Here is an 18,855-nt window from a genome sequence, read left to right as displayed (position 1 = left end):
ATGATTTCATAATGTCTTTTTCTTTAATTAACTAACACTCACATTTCGATTTAGGTGTGAATATTGCACCCATGTGCTCTAAGTCATTTTTGTGTGAAAAAAGAGACATAATATCACAGTTTTTACTTTAAGCAGATATTGGTCTCGAACATGGCAATCCTCAAATTTATGTTTTTGATATTATAGATTCATATTTCTATTATTTTTTTAATTTTTTGTATTTTGAACTATTCATCGTTCTGTATCGGAGCAAACAGTTTTATTTTGAGATTATGTGAAATATCGTCACAAATGTTATTGCGATATCATGATGGAATATCGAGATATCATTTTGAGCTCATATCGCCCCAACCCTACTGCAGAGTTGGTTTTTCCCATTCAGTTGGACTTTTTTTTCACTTGACCAGCTCACGTGGCTCAAGTTATGTCGATATTGACAAAGTAGCTACTCGGCACGCTTTGAACCTCATCAGAGCAGGTACTAAAAAAAGTACCTGGTACCAGGTTCTATGCTAGTAGAAATGCAATTGAACTGTGCCGTGCCGGTGGAAATACGCCATTAGATAGATAGATAGATAGATAGATAGACAGACAGACAGACAGACAGACAGATAGAGAGATAGATGTATTACCCACACTGCAAATGACATATCATACATTCATCCTTTGTGATGCATCAGAGCGGAGACCCAAGTTTGTCAAAGGCCCAATCACCACTCTGAAAGAGTGTCTGATTCTGCTCATTTTCAATCTCGTTTACTTTACTTTTTTTTTTTTTTTTTTTTTTGGTAGACGTAATTAAGGACTACTCCCAGACTTAGTAAAGATCTTTTAATTTGAAACATCTGTGCAGGAAGTGCCGAGTGTCATTTGACAGCAGCTTCACACTGAATGCAAAACCAGCGAGAGGTATAATTAATGAATGGAAATGCATGGCCAGATAGCAATGAGAGTCACACGTGACATAATTCTATCATTATAATGATCAGATTGATGCTGTTTAAAGAAATATACATAATCAATATTTTATAGCAGCTGATTAAAATAAAACTTTGACAAACTACAGTCATTTTCTCCGTACTATCTTAGAGGAGTTGTAGAGCCCGAGGACCAAGTAACATTAAATATTATTTTCTCTGATCTCCAATAAGCAGCTGGTTGAGATGCAATAAACTGGGCAAGGTCAATCATGTAAAAGTGTATCAATCCATTGGACACACTTTATTCCACACACACATGTTACACCCAGGAAATAAGACATGTCAGAGTTAATCTCACAGCTTCGCTCAGAGCTGTAATGAGAAGTAAAATTGCTATATATTACACAGTGTCGTCATGTGACACCTTGTCAAACAGACATCACAGCCGGCGCCTCTGTGTCCAAACATGGCTGTCAATTACATGTGCAGTTTAAGGGGTAGACTTGGATATATGGAGTAAGAGCCGGTGAAGATGAACACCACACGGTCACTTTTCCATTCCTAAAAAAGGAGCATACGTCTTCTGTTGCCTGAACTAAAAGGCCTGAAAATAATAACCATTTCATTATTTAATGTAAACCTTGTAGTTAAAATACACTTTCTGTTGATGAATTTTGTTAACAATTTGCATGTTCTCCCATCTACCACCATTAATGCAGTGGCAGTGACAGGCAGTAGGTTCCATCATGAATGGTGATCATAATGTTATTTAGATTCTAAAGCAATAGTTAAACACTGACTGAGACAATGATATGACCAGACCGGATACAAAAACATGTCCTCTACTCGCCCAGATGGCCATTTGTAACGGATACAGTCACACACAGAGACTCTCTGAAGTTAAGTAAATGATTACTTTTTCACTCCACGCAGGTTCTTCCTGACTTCTTACAAATTGCTTTTCAAAATAAAAGTAATGCTAAAAAAAATGGTGCTGTCTTAGGGAAATTTGCATTCAAATTGTAGGGAGATGCATCACAATTGTTGGTAGCTTACATTCTTCTTATAGGTCACTGGATTCATCCATAACATCAAAGCCGGCCCGATGTCTACAGGGTGGACCAAAGTGCAGTACATGCGATCCATATCAACAACACGAGGGCTAATGAGGGAATGTGAAAGTGCAAACAAAAACTAGGCCACTTTTGTGATTTTTCTGCACTCAAAACAAATTGTAACACTGGTTTGGAGTAAATAACACAGATATCACATAATTATTGCGATTTATAATGTGGGGCCCAAATTCATGGGGCTTAGGACCCCATAAAGGCTTGAGCCAGCCCTGAGTAAAATATACTGCAAACTTTGTGTTCAGCAACAAATGTAGGCATTAAGGCACTGGAGTGTTTTAGGCAGCTGTTTGTTTTGACATGGTTTAGCATTTAGGCCAGCAGCTGTCGTCCAGTCCGTCTGAGGTGTCTGCCTCAGTTCAGTGGACCAGGCAGGTGAATGTTCAGTCCACTGGCCGTTGTTTTGGACTTTGTCCAGATTATCAAGCTGCCCACCACCACTGCAGACGATAACAGAGAACAGAGATTCTCCAGAGCACACGCTGACTCAACAGACATTTTGTTGCACGAGCGCGTTCACAGTTCCTCCACAGAACATCCTCCTCAGTTTTAATAGGAAGGAAGGTGATGTGTGATTTTGAGACACGAGATCACTGTTCACTTCTAGTCCACACGAAGTCACGCCAGGCGTAGTCACTAATGTGTGTAGAAGTCATACAACTATTCAAATAGAATAGTTTGATTTATTTGTTTATTTATTTAATAAAAATGGATTAAAAGCACCCTTATAGATGTATAAATTAATCTTGAAAAGCAAACTACTGCATTTATTTGAAAGACACTCCTCTATCGAGATTTCTTTCATTATTAATTTGTCTGCTAATTATTTTTCTACTAATCGATTAGCTCTCAAAACTGTTTAGCTGTTTCCCCAAACCTTTAAAATGACATCATCATCTACTGATAGTCACTATACTGTCATATAGGACCAAATAAATCAGAAAATATTCACATTAATGAAGCTTAAATCATAGAACATTTGATTGACTTCAATCACAGCGATTGATCATCGCAGCCTGGTGACGTTTAACTTCTATCCTTCTGAAAAATTGTATTTGTAATTCCTTGAAGTCGGTGTGACACTAACCCCACTGTCAGTTTTCTTTTCATTGTCCCTCTTTTCTTTGTCCTTCTCAGTACGTATGTCAGTCAATCAGGTACTTAAGTCAAATGTAACTATGCATTTTCTTTCTCCTCCTCTTCTGTCATTTTTATTTTCTCGCGTCATCTCTTCTTCCCGTCCTGCTTTGCTTGCAGCACAAATTCCAGCCGACAGACAGTCTGTGTCGCCACTCTGTGGCCACTCGGCGGAACTTCACTTTTCCCTCATCATGCAGCAAAACCCAACAAAGGGCGTTTAGAGGACACATAATGTCCCAGCACATTATTGGTTCATTTATCATATTAAGTTAATGTGACAGGACATATAATCACTGCAGATTGATACTAGTGGAGTGCAAGAAAACAGCAACCAGTGCTGCTTGGATGAATGTAAGATGAAGTGGAACCGAGACTGCATGTGCACTGGCAGGGAAATAGGAGTCATAAAAATAGTGTGTGGAACCGGATTTGGTCAGATCCTAACTGTGAGATTCAATTAAAGAAAGGGAGAGGTTAAAGTAGCATAAACACCTCAACTACTACTCTTCTCATCAGGAGTAAAGTCTTGAAATAGCAGCAGATACATTTTAATCGGTTTTCTTATTGCACTTGAAAGTGCAAAACGACGACATTTCTGCTTACACATTCTGTTGTCAGTGTATATGAAAGACCAAGATGAGGAGGAATCGTGGCAGAATGACTGGGAGTGACAGCATAACGGGGAACAGAGGATTGTTTTCATGTGTCATGTGGCAACTTCAAATTTACTGTTGCCTCTTTATCTTTCCTCACTGGATATTTGATCTTTTTCAGACCATTCTCTGTAAACCTGCGAGATGCTCGTAAACACAAACAACCAATGTCACCTTCCTTTCTCATTCTGATGCTCGGTTTGACTTCTTGACCACGTCTACATGCTGAAATTTATTGAGTTGCTGTCATTGGACCAACCAAATACACTACAAGAAATGATTCAATGGAAAAACAAAACAAAACACTTAATCTAACCAGGAGCCAGAACTGTACCAAGAGGTGGTTCTGCTTGAGAGTTTAAGTTGTTTGTTAGTGAATAAATAGGGATGTTAACAGTAGCGCTGGACAGGAAGTTAGCTAGTTGTGGATGTTAACAGTAGCGCTGGACAGGAAGTTAGCTAGTTATGGATGCTAACAGTAGTGCTGGACAGGAAGTTAGCTAGTTGGGTGGATGCTAACAATGGACGGGTTACCCTGTTAGGGTTAGGGTTTGTACCTAAGTGTCTGCTGTGTTCTATTATTGTTTATCTCAAGATGTGCAAATGCCTTACAGTGTTGTAAATGAGAAATTTAAATAACAAAACAACTGTTAGGAATGCGAACCGTAGCACTGGACAGAAAGTTAGCTTGTTATAGATGCTAACAATAGCAAGGGACAGGAATTTAGTCAGTTATGGATGCTAACAGTAGCAATGGACAGGAAGTTAGCCAGTTATGGATGCTAACAGTAGCAATGGACAAAACTACAGCAATAGATCAAACAATAAGGTCTAGGTCAGCCTTGGGGACCACTCCCCTGCAACTTTTAGATGTTTCCCTGCTTGATTTATTACACCTGATTCAAATGGTCAGCTCGTCATCAAGTTCTGCAAAAAGCCTGATAACAACCTATTAATTTGAACCAGGTGTGTTTCCACAGGGGCAACTAAAACATGCGTGTATGTGTGTGTGGACCTCCCAGGATTACTGACTGCACGCTGCTCTTGCACATCTTCCTAGTTCAGTTGGTGGCGCACTCTTATCTTATTTCTGATCTTATTTTGATCAACAAAAAAAACTATAAAGAAGACATGGAAGCTTGCTTGAGGTTATGCAAAGAAGTCTTCAGGTTCCCACACGTACAACTCAGTGCTCAAAAAATACAAGGACATAAAAATGGGACAAATTTTTTGCTATTGGTACCAATTTTGTCCTTACTTGGATTGAGACTAACGTCTCATTTTGCTCTGGACTTTCTTCCACAGAGGCCTCCATCCTCTCCTACGATGGCAGCATGTACATGAAGGTGGTGATGCCGAACATCATGCACACTGAGGCGGAGGACGTCTCCCTGCGTTTTCGCTCCCAACGAGCCTATGGCCTCCTCATGGCCACCACCTCCCGAGACTCAGCTGACACGCTCAGGCTGGAGTTGGACGGGAGTCGTGTCAAACTCACGGTCAACCTAGGTATCGTATGTCCCCCACCTCTCTACCCATCTGCCTCCACACTTAACATCCTTCACCAGGAGACGGTTCACTGTTGAGCAGTGACCTCTCCCTCCCTTTCACTCTCTTTCTGTCTCTCCTCTATCTCGTCTCTTCGTCACTTACTCATCACTACAATCCTTTAAAGGTTCCCACCAGCTTTAGAACATAGATAAGACAGTTTTTATCTATTGCATGGGTGTTAATGCGTTTTGTGCTCACAGATAACCATGGATTGCTTTCTTAATAGTAATGTAAAGTATTTACCAGACAACAGTTCAGGCTATACCATTTTTACATACATATATATCTATATATATCTATATTTCAGTGCTAAACATTTTTGGCCCATCTTTGAAACAGACAAACCATAGTCATGTCCATGTTCTTGTTTACAGAACTTTTGAGACAGTCACAGCACAATAAGCATTAACATAACATTGTGGTGTTAAGATAATGGGCTTTAAAGTTTGATCTTTGATAAAGTCTTTTTTCTTTTGTTAAGAAAAAAAAAAAAAAAAAAAAGCAAAGTGTGCTGAGACTTTCTAAGAGGTGACATCCACCAAGTACGCCCTCGGGTCTTCAGTCCATCATTCCACAGGGCATTTGAAAACAACAACAACTTTCTTGCCTTCCTCACTAACAGCATTTTTCTGTCTGACATCAAGTAATTTCCCTGTCACCTTCCTCTTCTTCTGGGTGGTCGTTTTGATTTGTTGGCCATGGTGTCTCTTAAGAACATCTATGCTTCTTCTTTTTTTTCTTTTTTAACAATTTTTTTTGTTTGTTTACCAGCCAACTCCATTTTCCATCATGCTTTGTCAAAAGATGGTATTCACCCCTTCAAAGGCCTTAAGCCTGCGGCCCGTCAGGTGAACAGCCCGAGAACAGAGCCCAGCAAAACCTACAGCTGGCTGTGACCCCAAAATGCTTCCAAACTCATCCACTCAACAAGTCTACCATGGAAATATAGTCACTTTACATCTTGCTTATACAGTACATTTGAAAAGACATCATAAAATGTAACAGATGAACAGACATTAGCTTGTTCAACCCTATAGTTACATTGAATATACATGATTAATATATGTAAGTCATACCCTAGAATAAGTCCAAATGTTTGCAACACAAATTGGGCAGTCTCTGTTTGATTTCTCAGCCTGTGTTAAGCTGTGATTTTCTATAGAACCATAGTAAACATAAATCTAGCTTCTAATCTGTCCTTAAATGATACAAATGTAACCGTAGCATAAGACTTCAGATGCAATGGTTGGGGTTCCTGTGCCTCTGCATGGTGCTGGTGCTGATTGGATCGTGGCTGTTTGCTCCCACTTTTCTGTTGCGGTTGACGACACATGAAACCACTAGCCACATGGTGACCAACCCTCACTGTCTCTCCAATTGCAGCTACAAACAGCACTTCAATTCTGGCCCTGAACGGAAGTGTTCCGAAACTATTTAAAAAAAAATAAAAATAACTGAATTAAAAACACTTCAAAGTGTTGCTGTTTGATTAGCAAATCCAAAGTGTAGGCATAAATGTTTCAAAGATCCATGGCTCTAAAATGAAAAGCTGCTACCGCCTTGTTGGTGCAGGGGCTTTGGAGCCAGAGACTTTGACTTTTCCAATCTGGATGTTTAAACCCTGAGACTTAACAGTCAGCGCTGGGTTGGAAGACTCATGTAGCTGGTAATATAAAGTGGCCATTTTACTGTCAAAACTGTGTTGAAACAATTTGGTACTAATACATGAGCAAAAGCTCAGGAATCCACTCATGATTTTCTGTATTATTAAAATGTATATGTTTTGAAATGGCTAAAATCAATGATTAGTTTCATAGTAAATTGCCTGAGTATAAGCATCAAAGGTATAAAATGGCTACCTTCCTGCATGTGTGCGTCCCCGGAAGGGTGGACTTCTTGTTTTTGGATGTCTGCAGCAGTAACCTTGAAGGATGCAATTTCATCTGTCATTTATTCTTCCCCATCTAGACTGTATCAGGATAAACTGTAACTCCAGTAAGTTAACACTCAAGTTTCATTTTGCTTTCTATGTTTATGATCTCTTGATGTTTTTTTTATTTTGTTTTGATTTTTATCTCTTAAAATGTGAGTCCTGCACTGCACTCCACCTTCTCTTTAGCCCGTTATGTGGAGTATGAGTTTACTCAGTTGGCTTGACTCAGTTAATTCAGCAGTAATAGCCTCGGTGAATGGACTGACTGGTGCCTTGCTGTAGTTATTAGCAAAACTGTATTTTGATGTAATTTCCAAATCAGCCACTTAGCTCTATTTTTTACCAAGTGTTCCCTATCTGCACTTTATAGTAACAAAATATAATTTAAAATATAATTACAGTGCATATTTTCTGGTAAGAGAAAATTAAAAAAATATGACATTATGAAATTGAAGTAGGATTGGTACCTACTACATCTTTTTACATTTGATTTGATTTTACTACTGTTTTCTAACGTGGATACACAACATTATTCCTTCAGTCCATTCGTAGTTGTAAAAGATGAATAATTGCTATAGCATGTTATAAGATTGTGGTGTAAAAATTATATTTTAGCAGATGAGAAAATGCCTTAACAGTAAAAAAAAAAACAGTATAACATCAGTATAATAAACAAACAGTGTTTACTTGCTGGTATGAAAAAACTATATATATATATATACTTAGGTTAGGCTCATTAATTAGCAGCATATGAGTGCACATTCTAAATTTAAGTTGTATCTAGATTTTAAAAGTCCACAAAATTGGGCTCACTAAGCAACTCGAGTGAGAGCCGACAATTTGATAGACACAATTTAAATATTTATGTCAAAACCATACATTTCCTTTATATAGTATGTCATATATATTAGTCACAAAAATGATTTTAATAAAAAGTAATCAGATGAGTACATTTACATTTACAGACAGTTCAAATAAAGTATATTTTGTGACAAAATAGGAATAAAAACACAAAATGTGGCTGATTTTTGTCAGGGAAATTCTCATCGGGTTAGCTTCTACACACTGTGTATTTAGGGGGATGCTTATACATACACTTTAGCTCTGTTAACAACAAGTGAATCTGCTGCTTTTACAACCTAATGTTTATAAAGTCACAGTTTTTTAGCAGTTGTCAGTTTGTCGTAAAATATCTGTGGATTGCTTTTACTCATAATAGGGACATCTTAGGGGGATCTTTCCTTTTCACATTTTTTAATATAAAAAATAAAACCAGAGTAGATGTGTAAAAGTACTTTACTTCCATTTCTTTTAGCACTTGGAATATACAGGCATTCTTTTGTAAAATTGAACCAGCGAGACCAAGGAAACCTTAAAACTCTGAGGACATGCAAATGAAAATTTGTATAAACTAAATGCTCCTCATTCAAAGCTGTGCACAGTATCAGCCAGTAGGTGTCAGCACGACCCAAGAACTAAGAACACACACTATTTGTGAAGCACTGTTTCCATTAAACCATTGACACCACAGGGAATGACTGCGAGGAACTGACAATGCACATGCATGAGAGGAGATGAAATGAGTTGTATGGGAATTAAACTATGAAGAAAGAGAGTCTCCCTGACCTTGCTAGAGCTTTATAATAACCAAATTATAAACCATTACAAACTATTTAAAGGGGAACCAGCAAATAAGTATCAATGATTTATGTTTTCGAAAGTCAGATCAGGATAAAATCAGCAAATCATGGATTTCATTTGAGGTTTTAACTTGTTAACATGTTAGTATCTGTATTCAGATATTCAGAGTGATTTTTTTTTTCATACATTATATAGTATGTACTAGCATTAACAGTGATTTACTTTCATCAAAACTATCAACAAATGGAAAAACCAGAAATGTTTTGTTTCTATTGTAATGGATAATGATAATATGTGGATCAGGAACAAATTGGGACACCCTGTGAAACATTTTTAAATTGAATGTTGACAGTTCATCAGTGTCTTGAATATCACGGTCAGAAAAATACACGAAATGTAGAGATGTGGAGGAAATAATGGATGGAAAGGATTTCTTAAACCCTATAATGAGTAAAAGCAATTTACCTACTTCTGCTCAAACTAAGAGCCATGACTCTGTTTGGCAACATAGTGATCAGGTGTTTTGAGCTGTTATGAGAAGAATTACATAATGTGTGTCACATATTTTAGGTATTTTGTATATTTTCTAAAGATGTATTTCAATGACTAAACCAAACCTGTGTTTCCCAAAGGTGTAAAAGTTAGTTAGAAAACTATTTGAAACTCCGCTAAGCTGCATGTAGCGTTTCCACCGATGATTCCAGGCTGACTGGTGGGAAACAATGGTTTGGTTTTAGCCTCAGGATGTCTTTAACTTTGTGATTGACCACTGTTCTCAGGCAAGGGACCGGAGACCCTGTATGCTGGGCAAAAGCTCAATGATAATGAATGGCATACAGTGCGTGTGGTGCGTCGCGGCAAAACCTACAAGCTAATGGTTGACGATGATGTAGCAGAAGGTACTTACCTACCGATATCAACTCGGTTCATGTTTCAACAAATGTTCTAAGTCTTTTGCCTTGTCAGTGGTATGTTGCCATAGAGACCGATAGGAAGACAGCATGTAGGCTCTGTAGCTGGTAGCCAGTTTGCATTTATCTAATGCTGTTAATGTAATTTTCTCCTTAAATCAGCCCTTTTGTGTTAGTGTCAGACAGTGTTCTGTTTTCTTTTTGTTTGTTTTTTTTGTCTTTCTTTTCAACCCATCCCCTTCACCCTCCCCGTCTCCAGGCCAAATGGTGGGCGACCACACTCGCCTGGAGTTCCACAACATTGAAACGGGCATCATGACGGAGCGCCGATTTGTTTCCACCATCCCATCCAGCTTCATTGGTCACCTGCAGAGCCTGAGGTACTTGGGAATTGTTTATTAACATCTATGTACACTTTTAATGATACATTAATACAAATTATTATTCTGATTTTTTGCAATTAAAGGTAAACTTCACCAATTTGCACTTAGCTTTGTATTACTAGAATAGGGGTAGTATTTTTGAAAGATTTTGCTTCCCAACGAGTCGAGAAATATATTTGTTCTTTTTTTTGTTACGTGCCCACCAGTGACACTTGGTCCGAGGCTTGAAACTGCAATGCTAATTCTGCACTTCTTGGAACCACTTGTAGGGCGACGGGACCTCATTCCCAGAATGTAAACAGTGTGCGCCATCTTTGCTAACAGTTACACTAACAGGACCAAGTGTCACTTGATTTGATTCAAGAAAAGAGTGAAGATATTTATCAACTCAGGGGAAACTGAGGTTGGGAAGCACAATTTTTCAAAAATACTACCCCTATTCTAGTAATACAAAGCTAAATGCTAATCGGTGAAGTATTCCTTTAACTGACAAATTTAGTTAGTAGCTGGTAAAGGATTTAAAGCAGTTTAAAGGACCAGTGTGTAACATTTAGGATTTATAGAAGGATTCATTAGCAGTACGTGAATATAATACTCAACTACGTCTGTTTGCATATATATAAAATCTCTTTAAAATGAAATTATTTTGTTTTTCGTAGCCTTAGAATCAGCCTTTTATATGTACTTTAGGTAAGGGCCTTAAGGCTTTTCGGAGGCACCCATCTTGTGCTGCTATGTTTCTACAGTAGCCAAAATGGATGTGCATTTCACAGTTTTGGAGCAGATGTTTACTATGCAAATAAACAAGAATGACGCCACCCACATAAACCCAGTGCTTAAAAAAATGAAAAAGAGGGAGTAAGCAGTAGAGAGAGAGAGTAGAAGAGTGTAGGAGGTGGAAGAGTTGGAAATGTTTTTGTCCTTTCTGGTATGTGAAGGCCACCATAGTTCCCTGCAGTTATTCTGCTTTTTAAGGGTTCAAAAACTCAAAAAGTTTTTGCTTAATTTTCTCAAGATCCAAGCTGAAGAACACGTTCAACCTAATTCCTAAGACCATCATCTCAAATGCCATTTCTTTTTCTCCCCTCAGGTTTAACGGCATGCTCTACATCGACCTGTGCAAGAATGGAGACATCGATTTTTGTGAGCTCAATGCCCGCTTTGGGGTTCGGTCCATTATTGCTGACCCTGTCACCTTCAAATCCAAGAGCAGCTACCTGAGCCTGGCCACCCTACAGGCCTACGCATCCATGCACCTCTTCTTCCAGTTCAAGACCACCTCTCCAGATGGCTTCATACTTTTCAACTCTGGAGATGGCAACGATTTCATCGCTGTAGAACTGGTTAAGGGGTAAGTTAATTGAGCGAGGACACTTTAGTAAGTTGTCGGTGAAGTTTCTCAGTCATCCAAATCATAGTTATCTACAGAACCTACTGTATAGCCAGGTGTCTACAGCTAAGTACAGCTTATAAGTGCAGGTATCATTCAAGTTCAACAATCTACACAGGTGAGTTTTGAGAGATTTTCTCAAAATGGTGGACGACTGACCATCTCAAAGAATTGACAAAGCGATCAGAGATCGGCGAGTTCAAGTTTGGACGGTTTCTTGGAGAAGCAGCTCTTTTAACTTTAAAACCGTTTCTCTTGCAGATACATCCACTACGTCTTTGACCTCGGAAATGGGCCAAACCTCATCAAGGGCAAGAGCGAGAGAGCGCTGAATGACAACCAGTGGCACAACGTGGCCATCACCCGGGACAACAGCAACACCCACACGCTCAAAGTAGATGCCACAACCACTAGTCAGAGTATCAACGGGGCCAAGAACCTCGACCTGAAAGGTATCAAAAGCCAGTCCATCATAGGGCCACATACAGAGACCAACAACCATTTACTCTCACGGTCAATTTAGAGTGTCCAATTTATCTAATCCCCATATCTGCATGTTGTTGGACTTTGGGAGGAAACTGGAGAACCCGCTGGTATTATACATAAAAGTTGGTTAAATTTTGGGATACATTTACCTGGAAATATCAAATATGGAATAAGCCCAATTTGCACCAAGAAGTACCTTTTGGTCCATGTAGGTTATGTCATGCAATGCTTTGCATTTCCACTACCAAAGATTGAGAAGCATACAGAAATTCTGCTGGGGTACCGTAAGTACAGTTGTCCAGTTCCTGCAGGGTGGAGAAACACTGCAGTCCATTGTTTTATTTTTGTGATAAACAGCCACATGGCAAGAGGAAAGAACAGGCAAATGTCCTCACTTGTTACCCTGTGTTTACTGTGTTGCGTTTTTCTTTGTGGAATCTATTGGCGAGCTAAACAGCCCGACAAGAAATGAGCCAAATATTCTTACATTTTTCTTGGATTAATCTGCAAATGGGGTAAGCACATTTTGTTTGGTTAAAACACTTAAAACTGCCGTGTAAATCTAGAAAATTTCATACTGCCATGTTCCATAAAATGAGGAGAAACTGGCCAAAAACTGGCTAAAAACTGTATAAGAAATGTTTTGTACTTGCACACTCACCAATCCATGATGGTGTGAATTGTACTTCTGTATTTAACACATCCATAATTTATGACACTGACATTTTTTTAGATAACCTCCCTCTGTGTCTGTTGTCCACGCCCACAGGTGATCTGTTCATCGCGGGACTGGGTCCGGGCATGTACGGCAACCTGCCAAAACTGGTGGCGTCCAGAGAAGGCTTCCAGGGCTGTTTGGCGTCAGTGGACCTCAACGGTCGCCTGCCGGATCTCCTTAATGACGCTTTGTTCCGCAGCGGGCAGATTGAGCGCGGATGTGAAGGTACACCGTCCCTCATATCCCAGCTAGACTACTACAACACAAACTCCAGCAGCCCGTTCTTCCTGCTCAATGCAAACAGTAGCTCCACAGCGCTGCATCCATACAGAGGGCCCTCGCTCCTATTAACTGTGCTTGTTGCTTCATTCACGCACCGTTAGAACGAGGACACGTTGAACACCTCCTCACCCACCATCACCAAGTTATCGGCCACATTGGTCGCCCGCTGACACTGCCGGCACACTCACCCATCAGAGCAGCCTACATTAAACACTGCCACGTTCTCCAGTTTCATCTCTTATTATTTGTTAATTTTTTTGTCTTTTTGGATTTTCTGAATGTTTATACTTATAAAAGAAAATTATGATCCAAGATGCTACTACTTCTAATAAGTGGCTGGATCAGGTGTGTTGGCACAGATTGTGTTGATTTTACCCTTCACTAAGCCCCACCTACTTTAGTTATTGTCGTAAAGTTCCATTGTTGCACTTCATATATGTAATTTACATAAATAAAGAAGTTTGCAGTGGCTTTTGACACGACAAATCCTTGTTTTTAGTTTACACTTAACTGAAATGGCAGCTTTTAATGGCAGTTTTTAAGGAAAATATAGGATTACTCTTATATTACAACCGTGGTTGTAATATTTAAATTGCGGACTGGGCTGTTGGTTTACTACACAACTTATTCATAAAATACATGTGACAAATGAAAGGTTATAATCCACAAACACAAGATGTTTACCGTTAGTATTTTTATATGACAAGTATTTTCAGCCATCATGTTTCATTTTTAAATAGTAACTGAATGAGGACACAACTGTAAGACATTTCCCCTCATCCAAAACAAAAAATTAGTCTAAACTTTGAATTCCTCTAGATACTACAGTGGACAAAACCCTTTGTTCCTATAAAATGCTGAAGTAAATAAGTAGTATAATATAAGTATACAAAGAAACAATGAAATGTAAAGTCACTGTAGACCTTTTTCATGGCAGTCATTTTGACATGAATCAGTTATAAAAACTTATCTCATTAATAATGGCAACAACAACAAGAGTGATGATAATAATATAACACAATACAATACAATACAATATATAGCCACTTTTCTTAAACAAATGAATGACACTTAAGTAAAAGCCTTAAAACTACTATACCAACAGATTAAAAAGCAAAATGGCATAAAACACAATCTCACAGAAGCAGGATTATTAAAAATTATTTCCAAGATGAAATTAAGTTTGCAAATCAAATCAATTGTATTTGAATAGTCACAAATCTTATATTAAAAACTGATATTCTCAGTTCTTAGACCCTCATTTCTCAGGAAGATGAGAAGGAAGGATTCTTCCTCTAGGAAGGACAGATCAAATCACCAAAAAGCACTTGTAACATACAATCATATGAGTAATGGTAGCAATATCAATACTCCTCAGAGTGTATAACCCAAAGTGCAAAGGCTCTGTCACCTTTGTGTCACAGTCTAGTGTTTGGAATAACCTGTAATGAGGCCTTTAAGGGACTCAGGGAGCAATAAGAGTAAAAGTTCTGTTAAATAACTTGAAGTAAGGCGACACAGAGTTTCACATTTGATCAATAAAAAGTCTTATCAATTAGCCAGTGTGGTAGCAAGTATTGGTTTTGGGAGGGCAGATTTTATTGTGTGGAGTCCCCCCCCCCCCCCCCCCCCTTTCCCGATTCTTGTCAAAATGGCCGCCCTGAGAGAGCCCATTCTCCGCTGTTACGGTTTTAACACCTGACCAGTGCGCCCAAAAGTGGCAGTGATAAACTGCATGGGGACATACCTGGACTCGGTTCATAAAGCAACATTTGCCAAATTTCATGATGCATTTCATGTAGCTACATAAAAAATGAACTGGTGAAACACTCTGCAGGAGCAAGCAGATGTTACTGTTGTGTCCGTCATTCTGTGTGAGCCGTGCATTGCTTTTTTTTGCTGTTGTTTTTTCCGCAGCTTCCACAAACTGCTCTTGTGTTTGCATGGAGGTCATTTTCTGTGCAGCTTTTTTTGTTTTTTTGTTTACTCTTATGTCCGCCATATCATTCAGTTGAACATCGACTCTGCTGTAACTTATGTTGTCTTTGTTCCCTTTGGTTTCGCTTTAACATAAACTTATAGAGCCTCATGTTACACAACTGAATGTGCCGACATTCCATTTTCATCAGAGCAGCAAATAATGTGACGTGTACTGAATGTCTTCCACGTTGTGACAATCTGAATGGGGTTGAAAACAATGTCACTGTACTGTACTGTGCTGCATTGTACTGCAAGAACATAATGATTCATTGATTTATTTTTCAAAATAAAATGTCAATCATGCTTTGTTGGTCTTGTCCATGGCCTTTTAACGTCTCATATTTATGTTTTCCTTTTTATTTTTTGCCTATGTATCATGTTTTGCCTATGTAACTGTATTGCATTGCATTGCTTTTCATAACAAACCTCCATTACTTTAAAGCTTTAATTTTCTCTTCAACATGAGAAGCTCAGGTTGTGGCAATACATTGTATCAACACTAGATGGTGATACTGCACTGCTTGCAAACTTTGAACAAAATCTTGAAAAGAACAAAAACAACACAATAAAAAAAAAAAGCCTTTTTATTGTTGTTCCATCTTACATTACATCCTGAACCATGATGAGTGGACCAATCACCGGGAATAGAAGACATTTCCATACTTAGGCAGATTTATTATTTATTTCTGTATTATTGTAAGTCAGTTCTACACCTCTATTCCCGCCTCCAACTCATCATCAGATCACTTGCTTGCATCATTCCACCAGGTAAGTCTCTGCTTAACACATTTGCCAGATTTGAGTTAGGTCAGCTATGAAGTTTACCAGCCAGTCTGCTGTTTGCTAAGAGGTTTGAGTCTAAAATAATAATAATAGTAATACAATAGTGTGCCATTATATTGACCTGTAGAGAAAATACACTCAATTAAAATCTCTTTAGTCAGAACAGAATTCACTGCTCACAATGGGTGAAACCTATACGTCTCAATTAACTAACATGACCAAGTGAGGTCCACAAGTCAATATACAAAGTGGGTAAGGAGAAGTTTGAAGGCTAATTCCTCTTGCGGCAGAGATTTAAAGGTCCAGTGCATAACATTTAGTGACATCTAATCGTGAGACTGCAAATTATGGACGTGCACCATTAGACCCCAACTTGTTGTCAGGAACCAACTCAACAACCAGTTCAGGGCCCCCTTTTTAAAGATTTAAAATTATTATTAATAATTTGTATTTCCATTTCTCAAGCCTGTCAGGGAACTACGGTGGCCTTCACATACCAGAAAGGATGACGTTCTTCATTGTTTGCGTCATGAGCTTCTGCTTCAAAATGCAAAATGAACACTCTGACTGGTACTGTATGTCCATCCAGGCTGCCGTAGAAAGGCTATGAAAACTAAACTTTTAACACTTATAGGTAGCAAGTTCAATGTCTGCCAATAAAACCTCCTACATATTACACACTGGACCTTTAAAGATGAAGCATAGACCTTATTTTTGAATGTAATTAAGGATATACTAGGATATTTTTAATAATTTTTGCACCGTAGTTCAGCGTGCACGGTTTAAAGAATTAATGAAAATCGGCAATATAACCCAGTTTTAATTACACAACTATATCAACTGTTACTTGGAGCACCAACTCAGAGCCCTAAACACACTTGCTGTGGTTTTACCTGCGACTGCTGACGACACCTTGAAGTTTTACTGGCGTTTCATAGCTCAGACCCACCTTTGGTACTGGATGATCTTCTCTAGGTTTATTTTCAACAATGTGAAACAAACAGACATATAGACGCCTCAGTGGCTTCCTCATATTTAAGGCTTTTAGCCACCGTCGACTTTCTGCCGAAAATAAGGTCTATGGAGAAAAGCCTAATTCTGTTCATGAATGATGTTGGTGGGAAAGAATAGTGAGTGTATGTGGTAGTAGGCAGGAAAAAAAAAGGGGACTGATAGATTCGCACTGTAGCTCCAAAACCTGTTTCATTTTTAATGTTTTCAAATTAATGCTAACCTTGCTGCTGCTAAGTCATGAAGCATATATGGTGGGTGTGGGCAAAACAACCCAGCATCTCCTAGTTCAGTTCTGTCTTGACCTGTGTCTTTTCGTATTATGCTGAGATCTGTCTGTGTCTGTGTGTGTGTGTGTGTGGTTGTGGGCGATGGCTGGATTTCCACAGGTCCCAGCACCACCTGTCAGGAAGACTCCTGTGCCAACATGGGCATTTGTATTCAGCAGTGGGAGAACTACACCTGTGACTGCTCCATGACCTCCTACACTGGCACACAGTGCAATGACCGTGAGTACAGCAGCTGTGTGCATGGCGAAAACTCACCCACGCAAACAACCCACCAGTGAGCTGTAAGAGGACGTTTTTTTTTGGCGTTTTGCGTTTGTGTGGTGGCAGCCTGTCGCTGTGGATCTTAACACTCATCTGCTCTATATGTTTGTCCACAACGTCCTCCAGTGACACACAATTTAAAGCTAACATGACGACACTTTATACTATTTGATTTGTACACGTGTTCATCAAAGTGTAGCTGCACTGGGTGAATATGAGCATCATCAGTGGTTACTGTGCCTGACAGCAGGCTTTAAAAAGCCCTTCACGCTGAGGAATCACCTCTCTATAGTAACAGTTATAATGCAATGGAATTGCACACACAGTTTTCCTCTTTTTTTTCCTTTTTAAAAATCAGTTTGTTCAAAGAATGGCATTATACGACATCATGACATCACTATGTTGGCACTTTTCTTTGGAAGAGAGCAAATAACGGCTTCTTATTGTGTAAAACTGGCCTCTTGCACTGAATGTAGACATACACACTTTGTCTGGACGTCTGGAGCTCAAAGGTTTGGAAATGTGTAACCCTAACACCTAAGGCTTAACCCTCAAAAAGCAACGGAAAGTGAGGTGACGGAAAGTGAGGACAAGCCAAAATGTCCTCACTTCCAATAGTGTATTGGTCCTCACAAATATACCATACAAGAACACACGTACACATTTATGCAGCTAGTCGTATAAGGACACGTTCATTTGTTTAAAGTACCTCAATAGACCAAGTCAATCAAGTCTTTTTTTGGTCTCCATGACAACAAATGTTCCTGACAAAGTCAGTGTTTGTTAAGGTCCTAAATAGATAACAACAACAAGTGTTCACACACACACACGAGCAAAGAGAAACTGTGATGCATGTATCGCCAGCAACAGCTGAATTGTGTGAATGTGTGTGCAAAAATGGCTAATATTTACCTGTGAGTGGATAATGAGAAGTTGTATCAGTGCCTGTGTTTGTGACGCCAGCTCAGCTCTCTTAATGTTTCCTGTGGCATCACTGGGGGATGCCATTCTGGTGCTCCAATACAATCTAATTTGTATTATTCCCTGGGTTGGTCATAAATTCACATGGATCTAGCATTTACTCCGGGATTTGATCCAACTCCCCCCACTGTCCCTAAGTGGAATGGATTGATGGAAGGATGGCTTTCAGTTGCAGTGTATGCCAGTAGAAAGTAGGTCTTCCTTAATGACACATTGCGTGTGTAACACGTGAAAGAATGTGGGTGAAGTTAGATGGAAACTTGTGCTCTGGTTTCTCTGCCTCCATCTGTTCAAATCTTTGTTTTTTTCGAAAACAAGTTTTGACGCACTAGCAGGAAGTCTCGTCAGCACATCTGACCCAAAATAGAGATGGAACGGTGTCGTTCAGTTTCCCCCTCGCCTCACTGCGTG

General features: G+C 39.1%; 1 protein-coding gene across 9 annotated transcripts in view; it reads left to right on the top strand.

The window, feature by feature from the left end:
* The window catches only part of nrxn3a (neurexin 3a), a 144,389-nt gene that overhangs the window by 87,862 nt on the left and 37,672 nt on the right, over positions 1-18,855 (top strand). For 8 of the 9 annotated variants that reach the window (XR_009233718.1, XR_009233717.1, XM_058614638.1 and 5 more), the window contains exons 11-18: positions 5,149-5,352; positions 7,363-7,389; positions 9,748-9,867; positions 10,139-10,259; positions 11,353-11,613; positions 11,914-12,104; positions 12,908-13,081; positions 17,302-17,421. Coding sequence is in view for 7 of the 9 variants with exons in the window: in XM_058614638.1 (XP_058470621.1) it covers positions 5,149-5,352; positions 7,363-7,389; positions 9,748-9,867; positions 10,139-10,259; positions 11,353-11,613; positions 11,914-12,104; positions 12,908-13,081; positions 17,302-17,421 (1,218 nt within the window). In the remaining 2 variants the exon portion in view is untranslated. The remainder of the gene's footprint in view (positions 1-5,148; positions 5,353-7,362; positions 7,390-9,747; positions 9,868-10,138; positions 10,260-11,352; positions 11,614-11,913; positions 12,105-12,907; positions 13,082-17,301; positions 17,422-18,855) is intronic. The other variant, XM_058614639.1, reaches the window with a different exon arrangement.

The sequence above is a fragment of the Solea solea genome, chromosome 18 (assembly GCF_958295425.1).
Source record: "Solea solea chromosome 18, fSolSol10.1, whole genome shotgun sequence".
In the NCBI taxonomy this organism is placed as follows: Eukaryota; Metazoa; Chordata; class Actinopteri; order Pleuronectiformes; family Soleidae; genus Solea; species Solea solea.
The sequence above is the reverse complement of the archived record's forward strand: the minus strand, read 5'-3'. Positions and strand labels throughout refer to the sequence as shown.